Raw genomic sequence first — 16,441 nt, forward strand, 5'->3', positions numbered from 1 at the left:
AAGGAACTCTTAATAAAATTAGTCAATCATGATTTCCCTTTCACAAAACCATGTTTACTCTGTCTAATTGCATTAAGATTTCTAAGTGCCCTGTTATAATCTCCTTAATAATAGATTCTAGTATTATGGGTATTATATAAAGGCAGGTCTTTCTTTCGAAAGTTACTGTTGAATCAATTTCCACCACCCTTTCAGGTAGTATACTTCAGATCTTAACAACCCACTGTATTAAGAAAAATCAGTAAGGCTTTAATCGGTAGTCAGTGCTGGCTAGACTGCCAGATACTGCAGTACTTCCAGAAACCCCACATACACAGGGGTACATGTTGCCATACATATGTGTAATACAGTCAGTCCACATGGATTACAGGTGTTGGAACATTTGACCAATCTGTGAAAAGAAAAGTGACCTCTTCAAAAATAAACAACAGCTATACCCAACTGTAGGCCATGACTCAATGGGTAACACCTGCATGTATGAATCAGAAGGTCATGGGTTTAATCCAGAGACTTCAGCACATGAGACAGATAGGTTAGGGCAAGGCTCGAGGCACAGAATGGGGAGTTCATGATATGTTACAACAGCTAATTGAACTGTTCAGTGGTTTTGGTTATATTCATATTTGCCTTAAGACTTCAAGATCAGAATTTTCTGCACAAACTTAAACATCCACAGCCCCCACCCCTGCTTTCACCATTGATGGAGTCTGTACTATTCACTGGATGCAATGCAGCAACTCGCCAAGGCTTCTTTGACAGCACATCCCAACTCCCAACTTCCACCATCTAGAAAGGACAAGGGCAACATGCGCATGGGAATGCCACCACCTATAATGTTGGAAAAGTAGCAGCTAATTTGTATATAGCAATGTGATAATGACCAAATAATCTGTGTTGGTGATATTGATTGAAGAATAGATGTTGGCTAGGGCATTGGAACTCCCCCACTCTACTCTAACTAATGGCCATTGATCCTTTATGTCCACCTGAGAAGGAAGACCAGGGCCTCAGTTTAACATCTCATCCAAAAAAAACAGCACCTCCGGAAGTTCAGGACTCCCTCAGTCCTGCACTGGCGATGTCAGCCTAGATTTTGTGCTCAAGTCTCTGGAATGGGACTTGGATCCATGACCTTCTGGCTCAGAAACATGAGTGCTACCCACTGAGCTCTGGTTAACATGCACAACTCTAAACCAACACTTTAGCTGAAATTGTCTCTTAATTAGAAATACAAATTCTAAATAGGTTTTGTTAACCATGCAAAAAAAAACTTGAAATGCTGGGGGATGCCTCTCACCTGCAGCCTGAAACTGACGAGCACATTCCAGTCTGCTAAGTTTCAAATAATTTAGCTCTAACTGACCTCAGCCTGTGTTTGCTTAGCAACAATTAAGGCTTTTGAAATGGACATATATATCTTGCGCAATAAATGTTATAACTCTCCTATATTAAATAGAGTTTTACTGATTTAATACCTACCAACCATAACTTGCAAACTTGAACAGAAACTCAAATACATTTCCTAATACCACCATTTGATGGAAGTGCTCAAAATCACGAGGAGTTGAGACAAAGTAGACAGGGAGAAATTGTTCCCATCGGAGGGAGGGTCAGGAACCAGAGGGCACCAATTTTGGATAAAAAAAAGCAAAGGTGACACAAGGAACAATGTCTTTAGGTAGAGAGTGGTTAGGATCTGGAATACATTGCTGGAGAGGGTGGTGGAGGCAGATTCAATCAAGGCTTTCAAAGGGGAAACTGGATAATTAATTACCTGAAGAAAAAAAATTGTAGGGCTAGAGGGAAAGGGCAGGACAGTGGGACCAGGTGGGTTGCTCTTGCAGAGAGCTGGCACGGACTGGAAAGGCCAGATAGCCTCCCTGTGCTGTAACCATTCTGTAATCCAGTGATCTTTAAAAGAAGCAGGGCCCGGTCTTCAATAAAAATCAAAGGGAACAGGAATGCAGTGCCTATGTCCCGAGCTTTAATCCAAAAGATCAAGAATAATAATCCAGAGAACATGAGTTGAAATCCCACCATGGTAGTCTGAAATTGAATCAGTTCACAAAAAAATCAGCAAAATAAAATAAAGTGCTGTTATTAGGAAGAGTGATCTTGAAGATGTTGGAGTGTCATAAAAAAAAACAACTGGACCTTTAGGGAACGAAACCTGCTGTCCTTACCAGGTCTGGGCAATGTGTGACCCCAGATCAACACCAGCATGGCTGACTTTTAACCGCCCACGGGAGTGACTTAGCGAGACACTCCGTTGTGTCAAACCCATTGGAAAGAATCAGCAGACAGGCTGCAGACTGATGTGCCACCACCACCTTCTTAAAGGCAATCAATACCATCCTTGCCAGTGGCACCTACATTCCTAGAAAGAAGTAAAAAGTAATAATTCTCTCTTACCGGATCAGTTGCGTCAGTGTGTCCATCTTAGTTTCTGGGCTCCAAGCAATAGAATCCACTCGAATACCTTGGTGAAAAGTCTGGAGGGTCTTGTATTCCATACCTTTAAGTTCTGCATCTTCTTCCTAAAAGATATCACAACAGAAGGGAGATTCATAATATTCATGAAACAATACTATCCTAGCGCGTAGCACTCTGGTTTCTGAGTCCTAAGTTATTGGGCTCGAGTCCTACTCCACAGACCCCTGCACATAATCCAGGATGACTGAGGAAGTGAGATGTTAAAGCCAAGACCTCACTTGCATGTCAGGTGGAGGTAATAGGTCCCTCAACCAACATGACGAACCAATTGCCTGCTCATTTTCTCATTGTTGTTTTAGAGATCCTGCTGAGAGCAAATTTACTGTCTCATATTCTACAACAGTGGCTACGCTTCAGAAAGTATTTAACTGGCGTGAGGAGACATCCTGAAGGTGTGAAAGGCAACACAGAAAGGCAATTCTTTCTTACTTCTTTCTTTCCCTTCTGGATGTCTCTCCCTCCCTAAACATGGAAATGCAATTTTATTGGATGTATGCACAGAGGGTGCACATCAATTTCTCATGTTTGCTGTTTTAAGAGGAGGCCTTAATCAGTTCATTTTATTTTAAACTGATTAATCCTTCAGTGAAAAGAGAACAAAGATAATGTAAAAAGATGGGTGTGGGGAGGGTTCATCTTCTGCTCAGATTGGACTTGAAATCAGGGGAGTGATCGGGCTGCCCACCAGAAGCTGGTATTGGGAGGCTCAAACAATTCAGGACAATTTAGACAAGTTGAGTGTGTGTGTGGGCAAACGAATGGTAGATGCATTCCATTATCCATAATGTGGATAAATGTGACGTTATATGCTTCAGTGGGAAAAACAGAGAGGCAGAGTATTATTTAAATGGTGATATATCGGGAAATGTGGATGTACAAAGGGATCTGGGTGTCCTTGTACACCAGTCAATGAAAGTAAACAGGCAGGTGCAGCAAGCAGTTAGGAAGGCAAATGGTATGTTGGCCTTCATTGCAAGAGTTATTGAGTTCAGAAGTAGGGATGTCTTACTGCAGTTATACAGGGCCTTGGTGAGACCACACCTGGAGTATTGTGTGCAGTTTTGGTCTCCCTACCTAAGAAAGGACATAGTTGCCATAGAGGGAGTGCATCGAAGGTTCACTAGGCTGATACTGGGGATGGCAGGACTGTTGTATGAGGAGCGATTGGTTCAGCTGGGCCTGTATTCACTAGAGTTTAGAAGAATGAGAGGGGATCTGATTGAAATGTATAAAATTCTAACAGGACCAGACAGATTGGATGCAGGGAGGATGTTTCCCCTGGCTGGGGTGTCTAGAACCAGGGGCCACAGTCTCAGGATGTGGGGCAGGCCATTTAGGACTGAGATGAGGAAAAATGTCTTCACTCAGAGGGTGGTCAACCTGTGGAATTCTCTACCACAGAGGCTGTGGAGGCCAAGTCACTGAGTATATTCAAGAAAGAGCTTGATAAATTTGTGGATATTAGGGGCATCAAGGGGCATGGAGAGAAAGCGGGAGTATGGCGTTGAGATAGGTCATGAACATATTGAATGGTGGAGCAGCTCGAAGGGCCAAATGGCCTACTCCTGCTCCTAGTTTCTATTCAGGTTCTGGGGTCTCACTCGAAAGCTGCCTGCTATTTTCATAGGTGAAACGGGCAATAGCTCACCATTAGTGGGAGTACCTACACTCTGGAGGTAGAGCTGATCCTGGAGGGTGTCAGGAGGTTAAGGCGAGGACAGCTGTAGCCTGTGGTACTTTTATGAGCCAGAGAAAGTTATCTTGCCTCCAAAAATCCTTCCTAACAAAGTCTGGACCTTTCCTTCAGTGGCCCCTTACCGCCTGATGCAGATGAGCGGAGCTTGCACTACACCCTTTCCACACTTCCTGTACCTGAAAATTGTTCCTGGAGTTCTATAATCAGTGCAGGATCTCAATTTGCATTTTTCAACACTGTGCCCAAACCAGATGAGGCGATGGATCTGCCTGAAAATCGTATCAACCACATGTTGACCAAAAATCAGACGGTCAGCAATTGAAATATGCCCTCACGATGCCTTATTTGATCATTTCCACATTATATTCCATCTGCCATGTTCTTGCCCACTCACTAAGTCTATCCAAATCCTCTTGAAGCCAAACTTTTAACTGCCCAAGACGACATTACTTGGCTCAGCTGTCAGCATTCTCAGTAGGCGAAGGTCATGAGTCCAAGTCCCATTCCAGATACTTGAGCACAAAATCCAGGCTGACCCTCCCAGTACTGTCAAGATGTTAAATTGAGGTCACATCTGCCCTCTTGGCATGAAAGATCCCAAGACACTAATTTGAAGAAATGTGCACAGAGACCTCCCTGGTGGTCAGCAGTATTCATCCCTCAAGCAACATCATTTAATTAAAAAAAGACAAATTATCCAGTCATTTTCTCATTGCGAGTTGTGGGATCGTTCTGTGTGCAAAGTGGCCCTTGCCTTTCCTATTTCACAATAGTGGAACACTTCAAAAATAGTTTTAAAAAAGTGCTTTGGGATATGCTGAGGTCATAAATGAAGCTCTGTATTTTTTCAATTTTCTCTATTGCTGTTCATTGGATCTTGCTGTGCATACAAAGAAAGGCTGCTGCATTACCTGACTTTCAGGAACAAAGGAGCAGTAGACCATTCAGCCCATCGTGCCTGCTCCGTCATTCAATACGATCATGGCTGATCATCCTCTTCAATGCCTTTTCCCCCACACTATCCCCATATTCCTTTATGTCACTGGCATTTAGAAATCTGTCAATCTCTGCTTTAAACATACTCAACGATTGAGCTTCCACAGCCCTCCGGGGTAGAGAATTCCAAAGATTCACAACCCTTGGAGTAAAAAAAAATTCTCCTCATCTCAGTTCTAAGTGGCTTCCCTCTTATTTTGAAATTGCGCTCCCTGGTTCCAGACTCTCTAACCAGGGGAAACATCTTACCTGCATCTAGCCTGTCTATCCCTTTAAGTATTTTGTAGCTTTTGATGAGATCATCTCTCATTCTTCGAAACTCTGGAGAATTCAGGCCCAGTTTCCCCAACCTCTCTTCACAGGACAGTCCCACCATCCTGGGAACAAGTCTGGTGAACCTTCACTGCACTCCCTCTATGGCAACAATATCCTTTCTGAGGTAAGGGGACCAAAACTGCACACCGTACTCCAGGTGTGGTCTAACCAAGCTTCTATACAATTGAAGCAAGACTTTCCAGTTCTCTACCCAAATCCTCTTGCGACAAAGGCTAACATTCCATTATTCTTCCTAATTCCCTGCTGCACCTACATGTTAGCTTTCAGTGACTTATGGACAAGAATACCCAGGTCCCTTTGTACATCTACACTTTCTAATTCTTTACCATTTAAGAAATACTCTGCGCATCTGTTCCTCCTACCAAAGTGGATAACGTCACATTTTTCCACATTATATTCTATCTGCGATGTTCTTGCTCACTCACTATGTCTGTCCAAATCCTCTTGAAGCCAATTTGCATCTTCCTCACAACATACATTCCTACTTAGCTTTGTGTGATCCGCAAATTTAGAAATATTACATTTGGTGCCCACATCCAAATCATTGATATATATTGTGAACAGCTGGGGCCCACGTATTGATCCCTGTGGTGCCCCACTAATCACAGCTTGCCAAAGCGAGAATGACCCTTTTATTCCTGCTCTCTGTTTTCTGCCTGTTAGCCAATCCTTAATCCATGCCAGTATATTACCTCCTGTCCCATTTGCTTTAATTTTGCTAATCAAATTCCTGTGGGGGATTTTATCAAAAGCCTTCTGAAAATCCCAGTACACTACATCCACTGACTCCCCTTCACCAATTCTATTAGTAATGTCCTCAAAAAACTCCAACAGGTTTGTCAAACATGATTTCCCATTCATAAATCCATGTTGACTCTGCCCAATCAGACCATTATTATCTAAGTGTCCAGTTATCACATCCTTTATAATAGATTCTAGCATTTTCCCTACTACTGATGTCAGGCTAACATGTCTGCAGTTCCCCCTTTTCTCTCTCCCTCCATTCGCAAATAGTAGGGTGACACTTGCTACCTTCCAATCTGCAGGAATCACTCCAGAATCCATAGAATTTTGGAAGATGATCACCAATGCATCCACTATCTCCACAGCTACATCTTTCAACACTCTGTGATGCAGAATATCGGGTCCCGGGGACTTAACAACCTCAGTCCCATCAATCTCTCCAATACAAACTTATGAATACTAATTTCCTTCAACTCCTCATCTTCCCTAGTCCCGTGGATCTCTAAATCTGGGAGATTTCCTGCATCTTCCTCAGTGAAGACAGACACAAAGTAATCATTTAGCTTCTCTGCCTGTTTCTCTGTTCCCCATTTTAAACTTCTCCTGACTGTCTATAGTGGACCCACATTTGACTTAGCCAAATGTTTCCTTTTTACATACCTATAGAAGCTTATACAGTCCATTTTTATGTTTTTTTGCTAGTTTACATTAATATTCTATTTTCCCTTTATCAGTTTCTTGGTCCTCCTTTGCTGTACTCTAAAATCTTCCCAATCCTCAGGTTTAATACTATTTCTGGCAGCTTTATAGGCCTTTTCTTTTAACCCTATACTATCCTTAACTCCCTTTGTTAGCCATGGTTGACTTACTTATCTTTTTGGGTTTTTGTGCCTTGAAGGAATGTATAATTGCTGTAATAATTCTTTAAAGACCATCCATTGCCTATATACAGTCAGACCTTTTGATGTATTTTCCCAATCCACCTCAGCCAATTTGCCCCTCATACCTTCAAAATTTCCTTTGTTCAAATTTAACACCCTGGCTTGACTGAACTACCTCATTTTCAAACATCATATAAAATTCTATCATATTATGGTCACTCATCTCTAAAGGTTCTTTTACCACAGGGTTATTAATTAGCCCTTTTTCATTACATAATATTAGATCTAAAATAGCCAGTCCTCTAGTCGGCTCCTCAACACACTGCTCTAGAAAACCATCCCTAACACACTTCAGAAACCATCCTCCACAGCATTAGTGTTCATTAGGTTTACCCAGTCTATATGCAGATTGAAGTCACCCATGATTACTGTATTACGTTAATGTATTACCCATGCTACATGCTTCTCTAATCTCCTGATTAATACCATACCCCACACTACCGCTACTGTTTGGTGGTCTATAAACAACTCCTATCAATGTTTGTTGTCCCTTGTTATTTCTTGGCTCCACCCAAACAGATTCCACATTTTGTTCTTCTGATCCGAGATCCTCCCTTACTAATGTTCTGATCCCATCCCTTATTATCAGCGCAACACCACCTCCTTTTCCTTTTTGCCTGTCCTTCCTAAAGGTAGAATATCCCTGGACATTCAGTTCCCAGTCTTGGTTACCCTGCAGCCACATTTCCATAATGGTGTGGAAATATATCACCGTTCCTTCACTGCCGCTGGGTCAAAATCCTGGAACTCCCTTCCTAACAGCACTGTGGGTGTACCTACACCACATGGACTGCAGCGGTTCAAGAAGGCAGCTCAGCACCACCTTCTCAAGGGCAACTAGGGATGGACAATAAATGCTGGGCCCAGCCAGTGAAGCTCACATCCCATAAATGAATAAAAAAAATTAAATCATACCCATTTACTTCTATTTGTGCCTTTAAATCACCTACCTCATTGTGAATGCTGTGTGCACAGGTTTACTTTGTCTTTTTGACCTTATCCCACAATCTAAGCTTAGTTAATGCTCGCCATTACTTCGCCTGCCTTCTAATTTCGCTTGCTACTTTCCTACTTCCTGTTACCAGCTTTATTTCCTTCTAATTTAAGCCACCCCTTGGGTTTCCATCCCCCTGACAAGCTAATTTAAACCCTCCCCAACAGCACCAGCAAATCTCCCTGCGAGGATTAGTCCCTGTCCCATTAAGATGTAACCCGTCCAGCTTGTACAGGTCCTACCTGCCCCAGAACCTATCCCAATGTGCCTCAGAAATCCAATGCTTTCCCTCCTACACCAATTCTCCAGCCACATGGCCAATCGCTTAATCCTCCTATTCCTATGCTCACTAGCACTTGGCACTGGAAGTAATCCTGAGACTTCTGCTCTTGATGTCCTGCATTTTAATTTCCTTCTTAACTCCCTAAAGTCTGCTTTCAGGGCCTCAACCCCTTCCTACTTACGTGACTGGTGCCAATGTGGATCACGACCTCTGGCTGATCCCCCTCAGCCATTCTGTGACATCTCTGACCCTGGCACTAGAGAGGCAACACACCATCCTGGAGTCACGTTTACTGCCGCAGAAATGCCTGTCTGATCCCAACCATCGAATCCCCTATCATAGAGTCACATTGGTCCCCCACTCTTCTTCTTCCTCCCCTTCTGTGCAGCTGAGCCTCGAATGGTGCCCTGGACTTGGCTCTGGTGTACTCCTCTGAGGAGCCATCACCCTCACTGTATCCAAAACGCAAAACAATTAGCGTGCAAGATCAACTCAGAGGACTCCTGCATTACCTGCCTGGTTCTCTTAGACTGTCTGGTGGTCACCCATGCAGGTAGTTCTCTGCATCGTGGATGCACAACAGTGACTCTAGCTACCATTCAAGTTCCGAAACCTGGAGCTCAATCTGCTGCAGCCAGTGACACTTGCTGCAGATGTGTTTCTCTAGGACACATGGTGCGTCCATGACTTCCCACGTGCCACATGATGTACATTCCACTTGACCGAGCTGTCCTGACACACTGTAACTTTAAAAACTATTTATTACCAATTACCAATCAGCTTCTTCACCCATACCAAAGTAACAGCTAGCTACTGAAAGCTGGAAGAATGTAGACAAAAGAGCTCAACTCCTGAGGCAGGGCGAGAGTGGCTGACCTTAACATTAAGGCAGCATCTGACCAATTGTGGCATCAAGGAGCCCGAGCTAAACTGGAACCAATGGGAATCAGGGGGAAACCTCTCCACTGGTTGGAGTCATACCTAGCACTAAGGAAGATGGTTGTGGTTGTTGGTGGTCAGTCATCTCAGCTCCAGGACATCACTGCAGGAGTTCCTCAGGGTAGTGTCCTCGGCCCAACCATCTTCAGCTGCCTCATCAATCATCTTCCCTCCATCATAAGGTCAGAAATGGGGACGTTCGCTGATGATTGCATGATGTTCAGCACCATTTGTGACTCCTCAGATACTAAAGCAGTCCATGTCCAAATGCAGCAAGACCTGGATAATATTCAGGCTTGGGCTACCAAGTGGCAATTAACATTCACGCCACAAAAATGCCAGGCAATGCCCATCTCCAACAAGATAAAACCTAACCATCGCTCCTTGACCTTCAATACCATCACTGAATCCCCCACTATCAACATCCTGGGGGTGACCATTGACCAGAAACTGAACTGGACTAGCTATATAAACACTGGCTACAAGTGCAGGTCAGACGCTAGGAGTCCTGTGATGAGTAACTCACCTCCTGACTCCCCAAAGCCTGTCCACCATCTACAAGGTACAAGTCAGGAGTGTGATGGAATACTTCCCACTTGTCTGGATGAGTGTAGCTGCTACAACACTGAAGAAGCTCAACACCATCCAGGTCAAAGCAACCCGCTTAATTGGCACCACATCCACAAACATTCACTCCCTCCACCACTGATGCACAGTAACAGCAGTGTGTACCATCTACAAGATGTGCTGCAGGAATTCACCAAGGCTCCTTGGACAGCACCTTCCAAACCGACGACCACTATCAGCTAGAAGGACAAGGGCAGCAGATAGATGGGAACACCACTACCTGGAAACTCCCCAAGTCACTCACCAGCCTGACTTGGAAATATTTCGCCATTCCTTCACTGTCGCTGGGTCAAAATCCTGGAACTCCCTCCCTAACAGCAGTGTGGGTGTACCTACACCACATGGACTGCAGCGGTTCAAAAAGGCTCACCACCACCTTCTCAAGGGCAATTAGGGATGGGCAATAAATGTTGGCCCAGCCAGCTAAGTCCAATAAATAAAGAGAAAGGATCATCTCCATCCCTCACCGAACTCCAACTTTGTAGCGTATGCACCCAATGCAATGCAGACTCAGTTACATTTCTCCCTCTTGCAGGTGAAAACTTTTCCCTGAGACACCTGATGGGACTGTTCCTACACTCTACACCCCAACCCCCCAACCAACACCACCACCACCACCACAGTTTCCTTTCAGGACCTGAAGAGGGGAAGGGGTTCCCCAGCCAGCCCACCTGGAAACGGCAGCTCCCCACCACGATGTAGTTGTCGCCTCCGTAGGCGATCAGGGTACCGAGGCCGCCGCTCTCGAAAGGGTTAAACTCCACCACGTGCACCGTCTCCTCGCTCGGTACCGTGTGGCTGGCGCCCCGCGCCGCCGCCTCGCCCACCATCATCATGAGGAGCGGCCTCTACCCCAGCCACCCCGGCTCTGAGTGGATAGGGAATCCCCGGTGGAACGTTCAGACTGGATAGTGCCCGGGGATTCCCTCAATGGAACGTTCAGACTCCCCAGCTGGCCGCTGATTGGACGCGGCCGCTTCCCTTCCGAGTGGAAAGGGCAACATTGTAGCGCTGCGGTTCTGATTGGTTCCAGCAGCTCCGGCCCGGGACTTTTAAAAATGACCCAGAGGCACCTGGAGTTGACAGGTATGGACGGGACCTTCCCTTACCCAGGGCAGCCCCCAAAACCGGGGGGCAGGGGGCTTTGTTTATCACATTAACGTGCCCTTTCCGTGCTACCTTCTTCAGGCAGGGAGGTATTTCGGGTGCTGTAAGGGGTGGCTGTGGAGATTGCAAATAGCTTTACTCAAGTGACAGTTGGTGAGTTTAAGCCTCCCAACTGACTGCTGATTGACCAATGCTGCAACTGCAAAGCAGCCGCTTTTATTTTAAATAAAAATACATTTGGTTTAGAGTCTCCTTTGCTAAAATGGCAAAGCGCTCGTTGTTTCCCCCAGATATTGTTGCTTTTCCAGCGCTTTCGGGCTATATTTTGGAAGCCCACACCCCATGACTTTTTTTTAAACTGCTGATCCTGGGAGGTTTTTCATCCAGTGGGAAAAGTGTCGTTGCTTCCAGTAACCTGAAGAAGTTCTAATTAACTAAATTCAGCGTGGTCGAGATAATCGTTTTTCTACAGTTGCTGTCCATTGCATTATTGGTCTCCAATGCTTAGCTTTTGAAACTGGGGTCACTGAACCATTGGGGTCCTTGAGTCCATCGGATTTGTTTGTTTTTGTGTACCTGTTGACATCTAGCCTATTATCTAGGACAGAGATTCCCTGGGAATGTATTGATAATTGCTAGTGTTCCCAGGCCAGTAATGTATCAGCATTTGTATGGGGCCAATGAGAGTGTGCCAGTACACTATTTGAACACTACAGGTTTATAATGAAATGTTATCATAGAATCATACAGCAGAGAAGGAGGCCATTCAGCCCATTGTATTTATGCCAGCTCTCTGAAAGATTTATCAATTAGTTCCACTCTTCCTTCTCTATTCCCAAGCCCTGAAAATATTCCCTTTTCATACGAACATAATGCAGGAGTAGGCCATTTGGCCCCTCAAGCTTGCTCTGCCATTTAATAAGATCATGGCTGATCTGATTACCTGAAATCTGCATCCCACCTACCCCCAATAGCCTATCAACCCCTTGCTTACCAAGACTCTATCCACCTCTGCCTTAAATAGACTCAAAGAGCCTGCTTCCACCACCATTTCAGTAAGAGAGTTCCAATGAGTCATGCCCCACAGGGAAAAAATTTCACCTCATTTCTGTTATAAATGGGCGACCCCCTTATTTTTAAATAGTGACCCTTAGTTCTAGATTCAAGCATGGCTGGCAAGACCAAACTTGCCCATTCCTAATTGCCCTTGAGAAAGTGGTGGTGAATTTGCCTTGAAGCACTGCAGTCCATGTGGAGTAGGTACTCCCGCTGTGAGAATTCCAGGATTTTGACCCAGTGACCAAACAGTGATATAGTTCAAGTCAGGATGGTGAGAGGCTTGGATGGAAGCATGCAGGTGGTGGTGTTCCCATGCATCTGCTCCCCTTGTCCTTCCAGGTGGTAGAGATCATGGGTTTGGAAGGTGTTGTCGAATGAGCTTTGGTGAGTTGCTGGAATGCATCTTGTAGATGGTACACACACTGCTGCTACTTGTGCGTCAGTGGTGGTATGTAATCCAATTCCCCTTTGAAAGTTATTTTTAAAACTACTTCCATCACCCTTTCAGGCAGTTCATTAAATAATTAACAAATCACAAACTCAATAAAACAGGTGGAGTTATTATGTCTTAATTTGATACTAATTCATAAGAATTATTATTATATTATAGTCTTATTGAAACGTATAAGATTCTGTGGGGATTTGATCGGGTAGATACCAAGAGGATGTTTCCACTTGTGGGAGAGACTAGAACCAGAGGACACAGTTTAAGAATAAAAGGTCTACCATTTAAGATGGAGATGAGAATTTTTTTCTCTTAAAGGGTCATTAGTCTGTGGAATTCTCTTCCCCAAAAAGCAGTGGAGGCTGGGTCATTGAACTTATTCAAGGCTGAGTTAGACAAATTTTTGATAGACAAGGGAGTCGAAGGTTATGGGGGGGCAGACAGCAAAGTGGAATTGAGACCACAATCAGATCAGCCATGATCTTATTGAATGGCGGAGCAGGCTCGAAGGGCTGAATGGCCTACTCCTGCCCCTAAGTTCTATTTTCCTATGTCAAGATCACAAACAGTTTAATGTGCAATAGTTGTGTTTGGTGCCGTCAACAATGACCAGGTCCTAGGTGTGAAACTTTTATTTTATCAGATATACACAGTGCTACACGGGATATGCTAATCTAGTAATTATCATATTGGACCTGCAATATAAAGGTTCAAATTCCCAGCATGGTAAATTGAAAAATTGAATTCAATAAATCTGACAATTTATGGGCTGACACCAGGAAAATGACCATGAAAACTGTTGTAATATAAAAGCAAAATACTGTAGATCATGGAAATCTGAAATAAAAGCAGAGAAAATACTGGAAAAATTCAGCAGGTCTGGCAGCAATTGTGGAGAGCGAAACAGAGTTAACATTTCGAGACTATAACTTTTCTTCAGAGTTAAAAAGAAGTAGAAATGTGATAGATTTTATGCTGTTTAAGGGAGGGGTGGGGGTAGAGCGGGTGGAGCAAAATAGAAGGTCAGGGATTGGTGGGAGCTCAGGACAGATTGACAAAGATGTCATGGACACAAGACAAAGGGAGTGTTAAAGACTAAAGGTGCTGATAGTAACATAAAGGTAAGAAAGCAGAATGTGTTTATGGTAGAACAAGGGCCAGTGCTCTGTGAAAGCACAACATAGAAACAAATGATAGATGGCCTTGTTTGAAGGGGGCAGGGTGGCTGGGGAAATAGGATAAATAAAATAAAATAGACGAATAAATAAATAAAAAATAAAAATTGAAAACATGACTAAAATTTGGGGTAAAGATAGATGAGAGAGTTCATGGTCTGAAATTGTTGAACTCCGGAAGGCTGTAAAGTGCCTAGTCGGAAGTTGAGGTGCTGTTCCTCCAGTTTGTGTTGAGCTTCACTGGAACATTGCAGCAGGCCAAGGACGGACATGTGGGCAAGAGAGCAGAGTGGAGTGTTAAAATGGCAAGTGACAGGGAGTTCTGGGTCATTCTTGCAGACAGACTGAAGGTGTTCCACAAAGCAGTCACCCAGTCTGCGTTTGGTCTCTCCAATGTAGCAGAAACCACATTGAGAGCAGCGAATGCAGTCGACTAAATTGAAGGAGGTGCAAATGAAACACTGCTTCACCTGAATTGAATGTTTGGGCCTTGGTTAGTGAGGACGGATGAGGTAAAGGGATAAGTGTTGCAACCTCTGCAATTTAATGGGAAGGTGCCGTGGGAGAGGGTTGAGGTGTTGGGGATGATGGAGGAGTGGACCAGGGTGTTCTGGAGGGAATGTTCCCCATGGAATGCTGACAGAGGGGGTGAGGGGAAGATGTGTTTGGTGGTGTCTTCATGCTGGAGTTGGCGGAAGTGGCAGAGGATGATCCTTTGAATGCAGAGGCTGGTGGGGTGAAAAGTGAAGACAAGGGGGTCTGTATGGGCCTGGAAAAATGTTTCGATTTTTCCTATCATGGTTTTGGGAGGGAGGAGAAGAGGTGAGAGCAGAGTTGCAGGAGATGGGTCGGACACACTTAAGGGCCCTGTCAACCACAGTGGGTGGGAAACCTCGGTTAAGGAAGAAAGAAGACATGTCAGAAGCATTGTTTTTGAAAGTGGCATCATCAGAACAAATACGACGGAGGCAAAGGAACTGAGAGAATGGGACTGAGTCCTTACAGGAAGCGGGGTGTGAGGAGTTGTAGTCGAGGTAGTTGTGGGAGTCGGTGGGCTTTTAATGAATATTGGTAGACAGTCTTCACCAGAAATGGAGACAGAGGTCAAGGAAGGGAAGGGAAGTGTTGGAGATGGACCATGTGTAAGTGATAGAAGGATGGAAATTGGAAGCAAAATCAATACATTTTTCCAGGTCCAGACAGTTATTGATGTACTGGAGAAAGAGTTGTGGGAGGGGGCCGGAGTAGGACTGGAACAAGGAATGTTCCACGTACCCCATAAAGAGACAGGCATAACTGGGGCCCATGTGGGTGCCCATTGCCACACCTTTTATTTAGAGGAAGTGAGACGAGTTTAAGGAGAAATTGTTCAGTGAGAGACCAATTTCAGCCAGATGGAGAGTGGTGGTGGATGGGGATTGTTCAGGCCTCTGTTCAAGGAAGAAGTGGAGAGCCTTCAGACTATCCTGGTGGGGGATGGAGGTGTAGAGGGATTGGACATCCATAGCGAACAGGAGGCTGTTAGGGACAGGAAACTGGAAAATGTTGATGTTACATAAGACATCAGAGGAATTGTGGATGTAGGTGAGAAGAGACTGGACAAGGGGAGAGAGAGCGGAGTCAAGATAGGAAGAAATGAGTCCTGTGGGGCAGGAACAGGCTGACACAATGGGTTTACCGGGACAGTCCTGTTTGTGGATTTTGGGTAGGAGGTAGAAGCGGGCTGTCTGAGGTTGGGAGACTATGAGGTTGGAAGCTGTGGAGGGAAGATCTCCAGAGGAGATGAGGTCAGTGACTGTCCTGGAAACAATGGCTTGATGTTCGGTGGTGGGGTCATGGTCCAGGGGGAGGTAGGAGGAAGTGTCTGCGAGTTGACGCTCAGCCTCTGTGAGGTAGAGGTCAGTGCAGCAGACAACAACAGCACCACCCTTGTCAGAGGGTTTGATAAAGTCAGAGTTGCACCTGAGAGAACGGAATGTGGCAAGTTCAGAAGGAGACAGGTTAGAGGGGGTGAGAGGTGCAGAGAAATTAAGATAGTCGATGTCACACCGACAGTTCTTGATGAAATGATCAAGAGCAGGTAAAGGGCCAGAGGGAGGGGTCCAGGTAGAGGGAGAATACTGGAGGTGGGTGAAAGGATCCATGGAATGGGAGGAGGACTCCTGTCCAAAGAAGCGAGCATGGAGACCAAGGTGGTGGAAGAAGAGCTTAGCATGGAGCCGAGTCCAGAATTCATTGAGGTGAGGGTGTCAGGGTATGAAACTGAATCCTTTGCTGAGCACTGAACGTTCAGTCTCAGAGTGGAAGGTCAGAGGGTATGGTGAATACACGGCACGGGCTGGGATTGGAAGAAGGGATAGGGTTAGAGGAAGGGAAGGGGTGGAGGGTCCTGGATGGACATTGGTATCAATAAGTTGTTGGAGTTTACATTCCTTAACACCTGTTAAGGCGTCGGATGAGACGAAGAATAAAACTGGGGACAGCTTTGAGATGAGACGAGTCGGTGCTGCTGGAGGGAGAGGTCGAGTGTGTTTCATATGGCGGCACACGGCTCTGAGTGTGGATCCAGGATGCAGCAATCTCAACCTTGAGCAATGGGAGTTCAG

At 45.0% G+C, this 16,441-nt stretch overlaps 2 protein-coding genes across 2 annotated transcripts in view; one reads left to right on the plus strand and one right to left on the minus strand.

Moving 5' to 3' along the window:
• Positions 1-11,019, minus strand: part of nup37 (nucleoporin 37) — a 38,444-nt gene extending 27,425 nt beyond the window's left edge. The window contains exons 1-2 of the mRNA XM_041216058.1: positions 10,721-11,019; positions 2,413-2,537 (exon numbers count right to left, since the gene is read on the minus strand). Coding sequence (XP_041071992.1) covers positions 2,413-2,537; positions 10,721-10,885 — 290 coding nt within the window. The 5' untranslated portion in view covers positions 10,886-11,019. The remainder of the gene's footprint in view (positions 1-2,412; positions 2,538-10,720) is intronic.
• An 81-nt stretch (positions 11,020-11,100) lies between these two features.
• Positions 11,101-16,441, plus strand: part of LOC121293225 (PARP1 binding protein) — a 45,173-nt gene continuing 39,832 nt past the window's right edge. Inside the window, exon 1 of the mRNA XM_041216072.1 lies at positions 11,101-11,135. Coding sequence (XP_041072006.1) covers positions 11,108-11,135 — 28 coding nt within the window. The 5' untranslated portion in view covers positions 11,101-11,107. The remainder of the gene's footprint in view (positions 11,136-16,441) is intronic.

Source organism: Carcharodon carcharias, chromosome 21 (assembly GCF_017639515.1).
Source record: "Carcharodon carcharias isolate sCarCar2 chromosome 21, sCarCar2.pri, whole genome shotgun sequence".
Lineage (NCBI taxonomy): Eukaryota > Metazoa > Chordata > Chondrichthyes > Lamniformes > Lamnidae > Carcharodon > Carcharodon carcharias.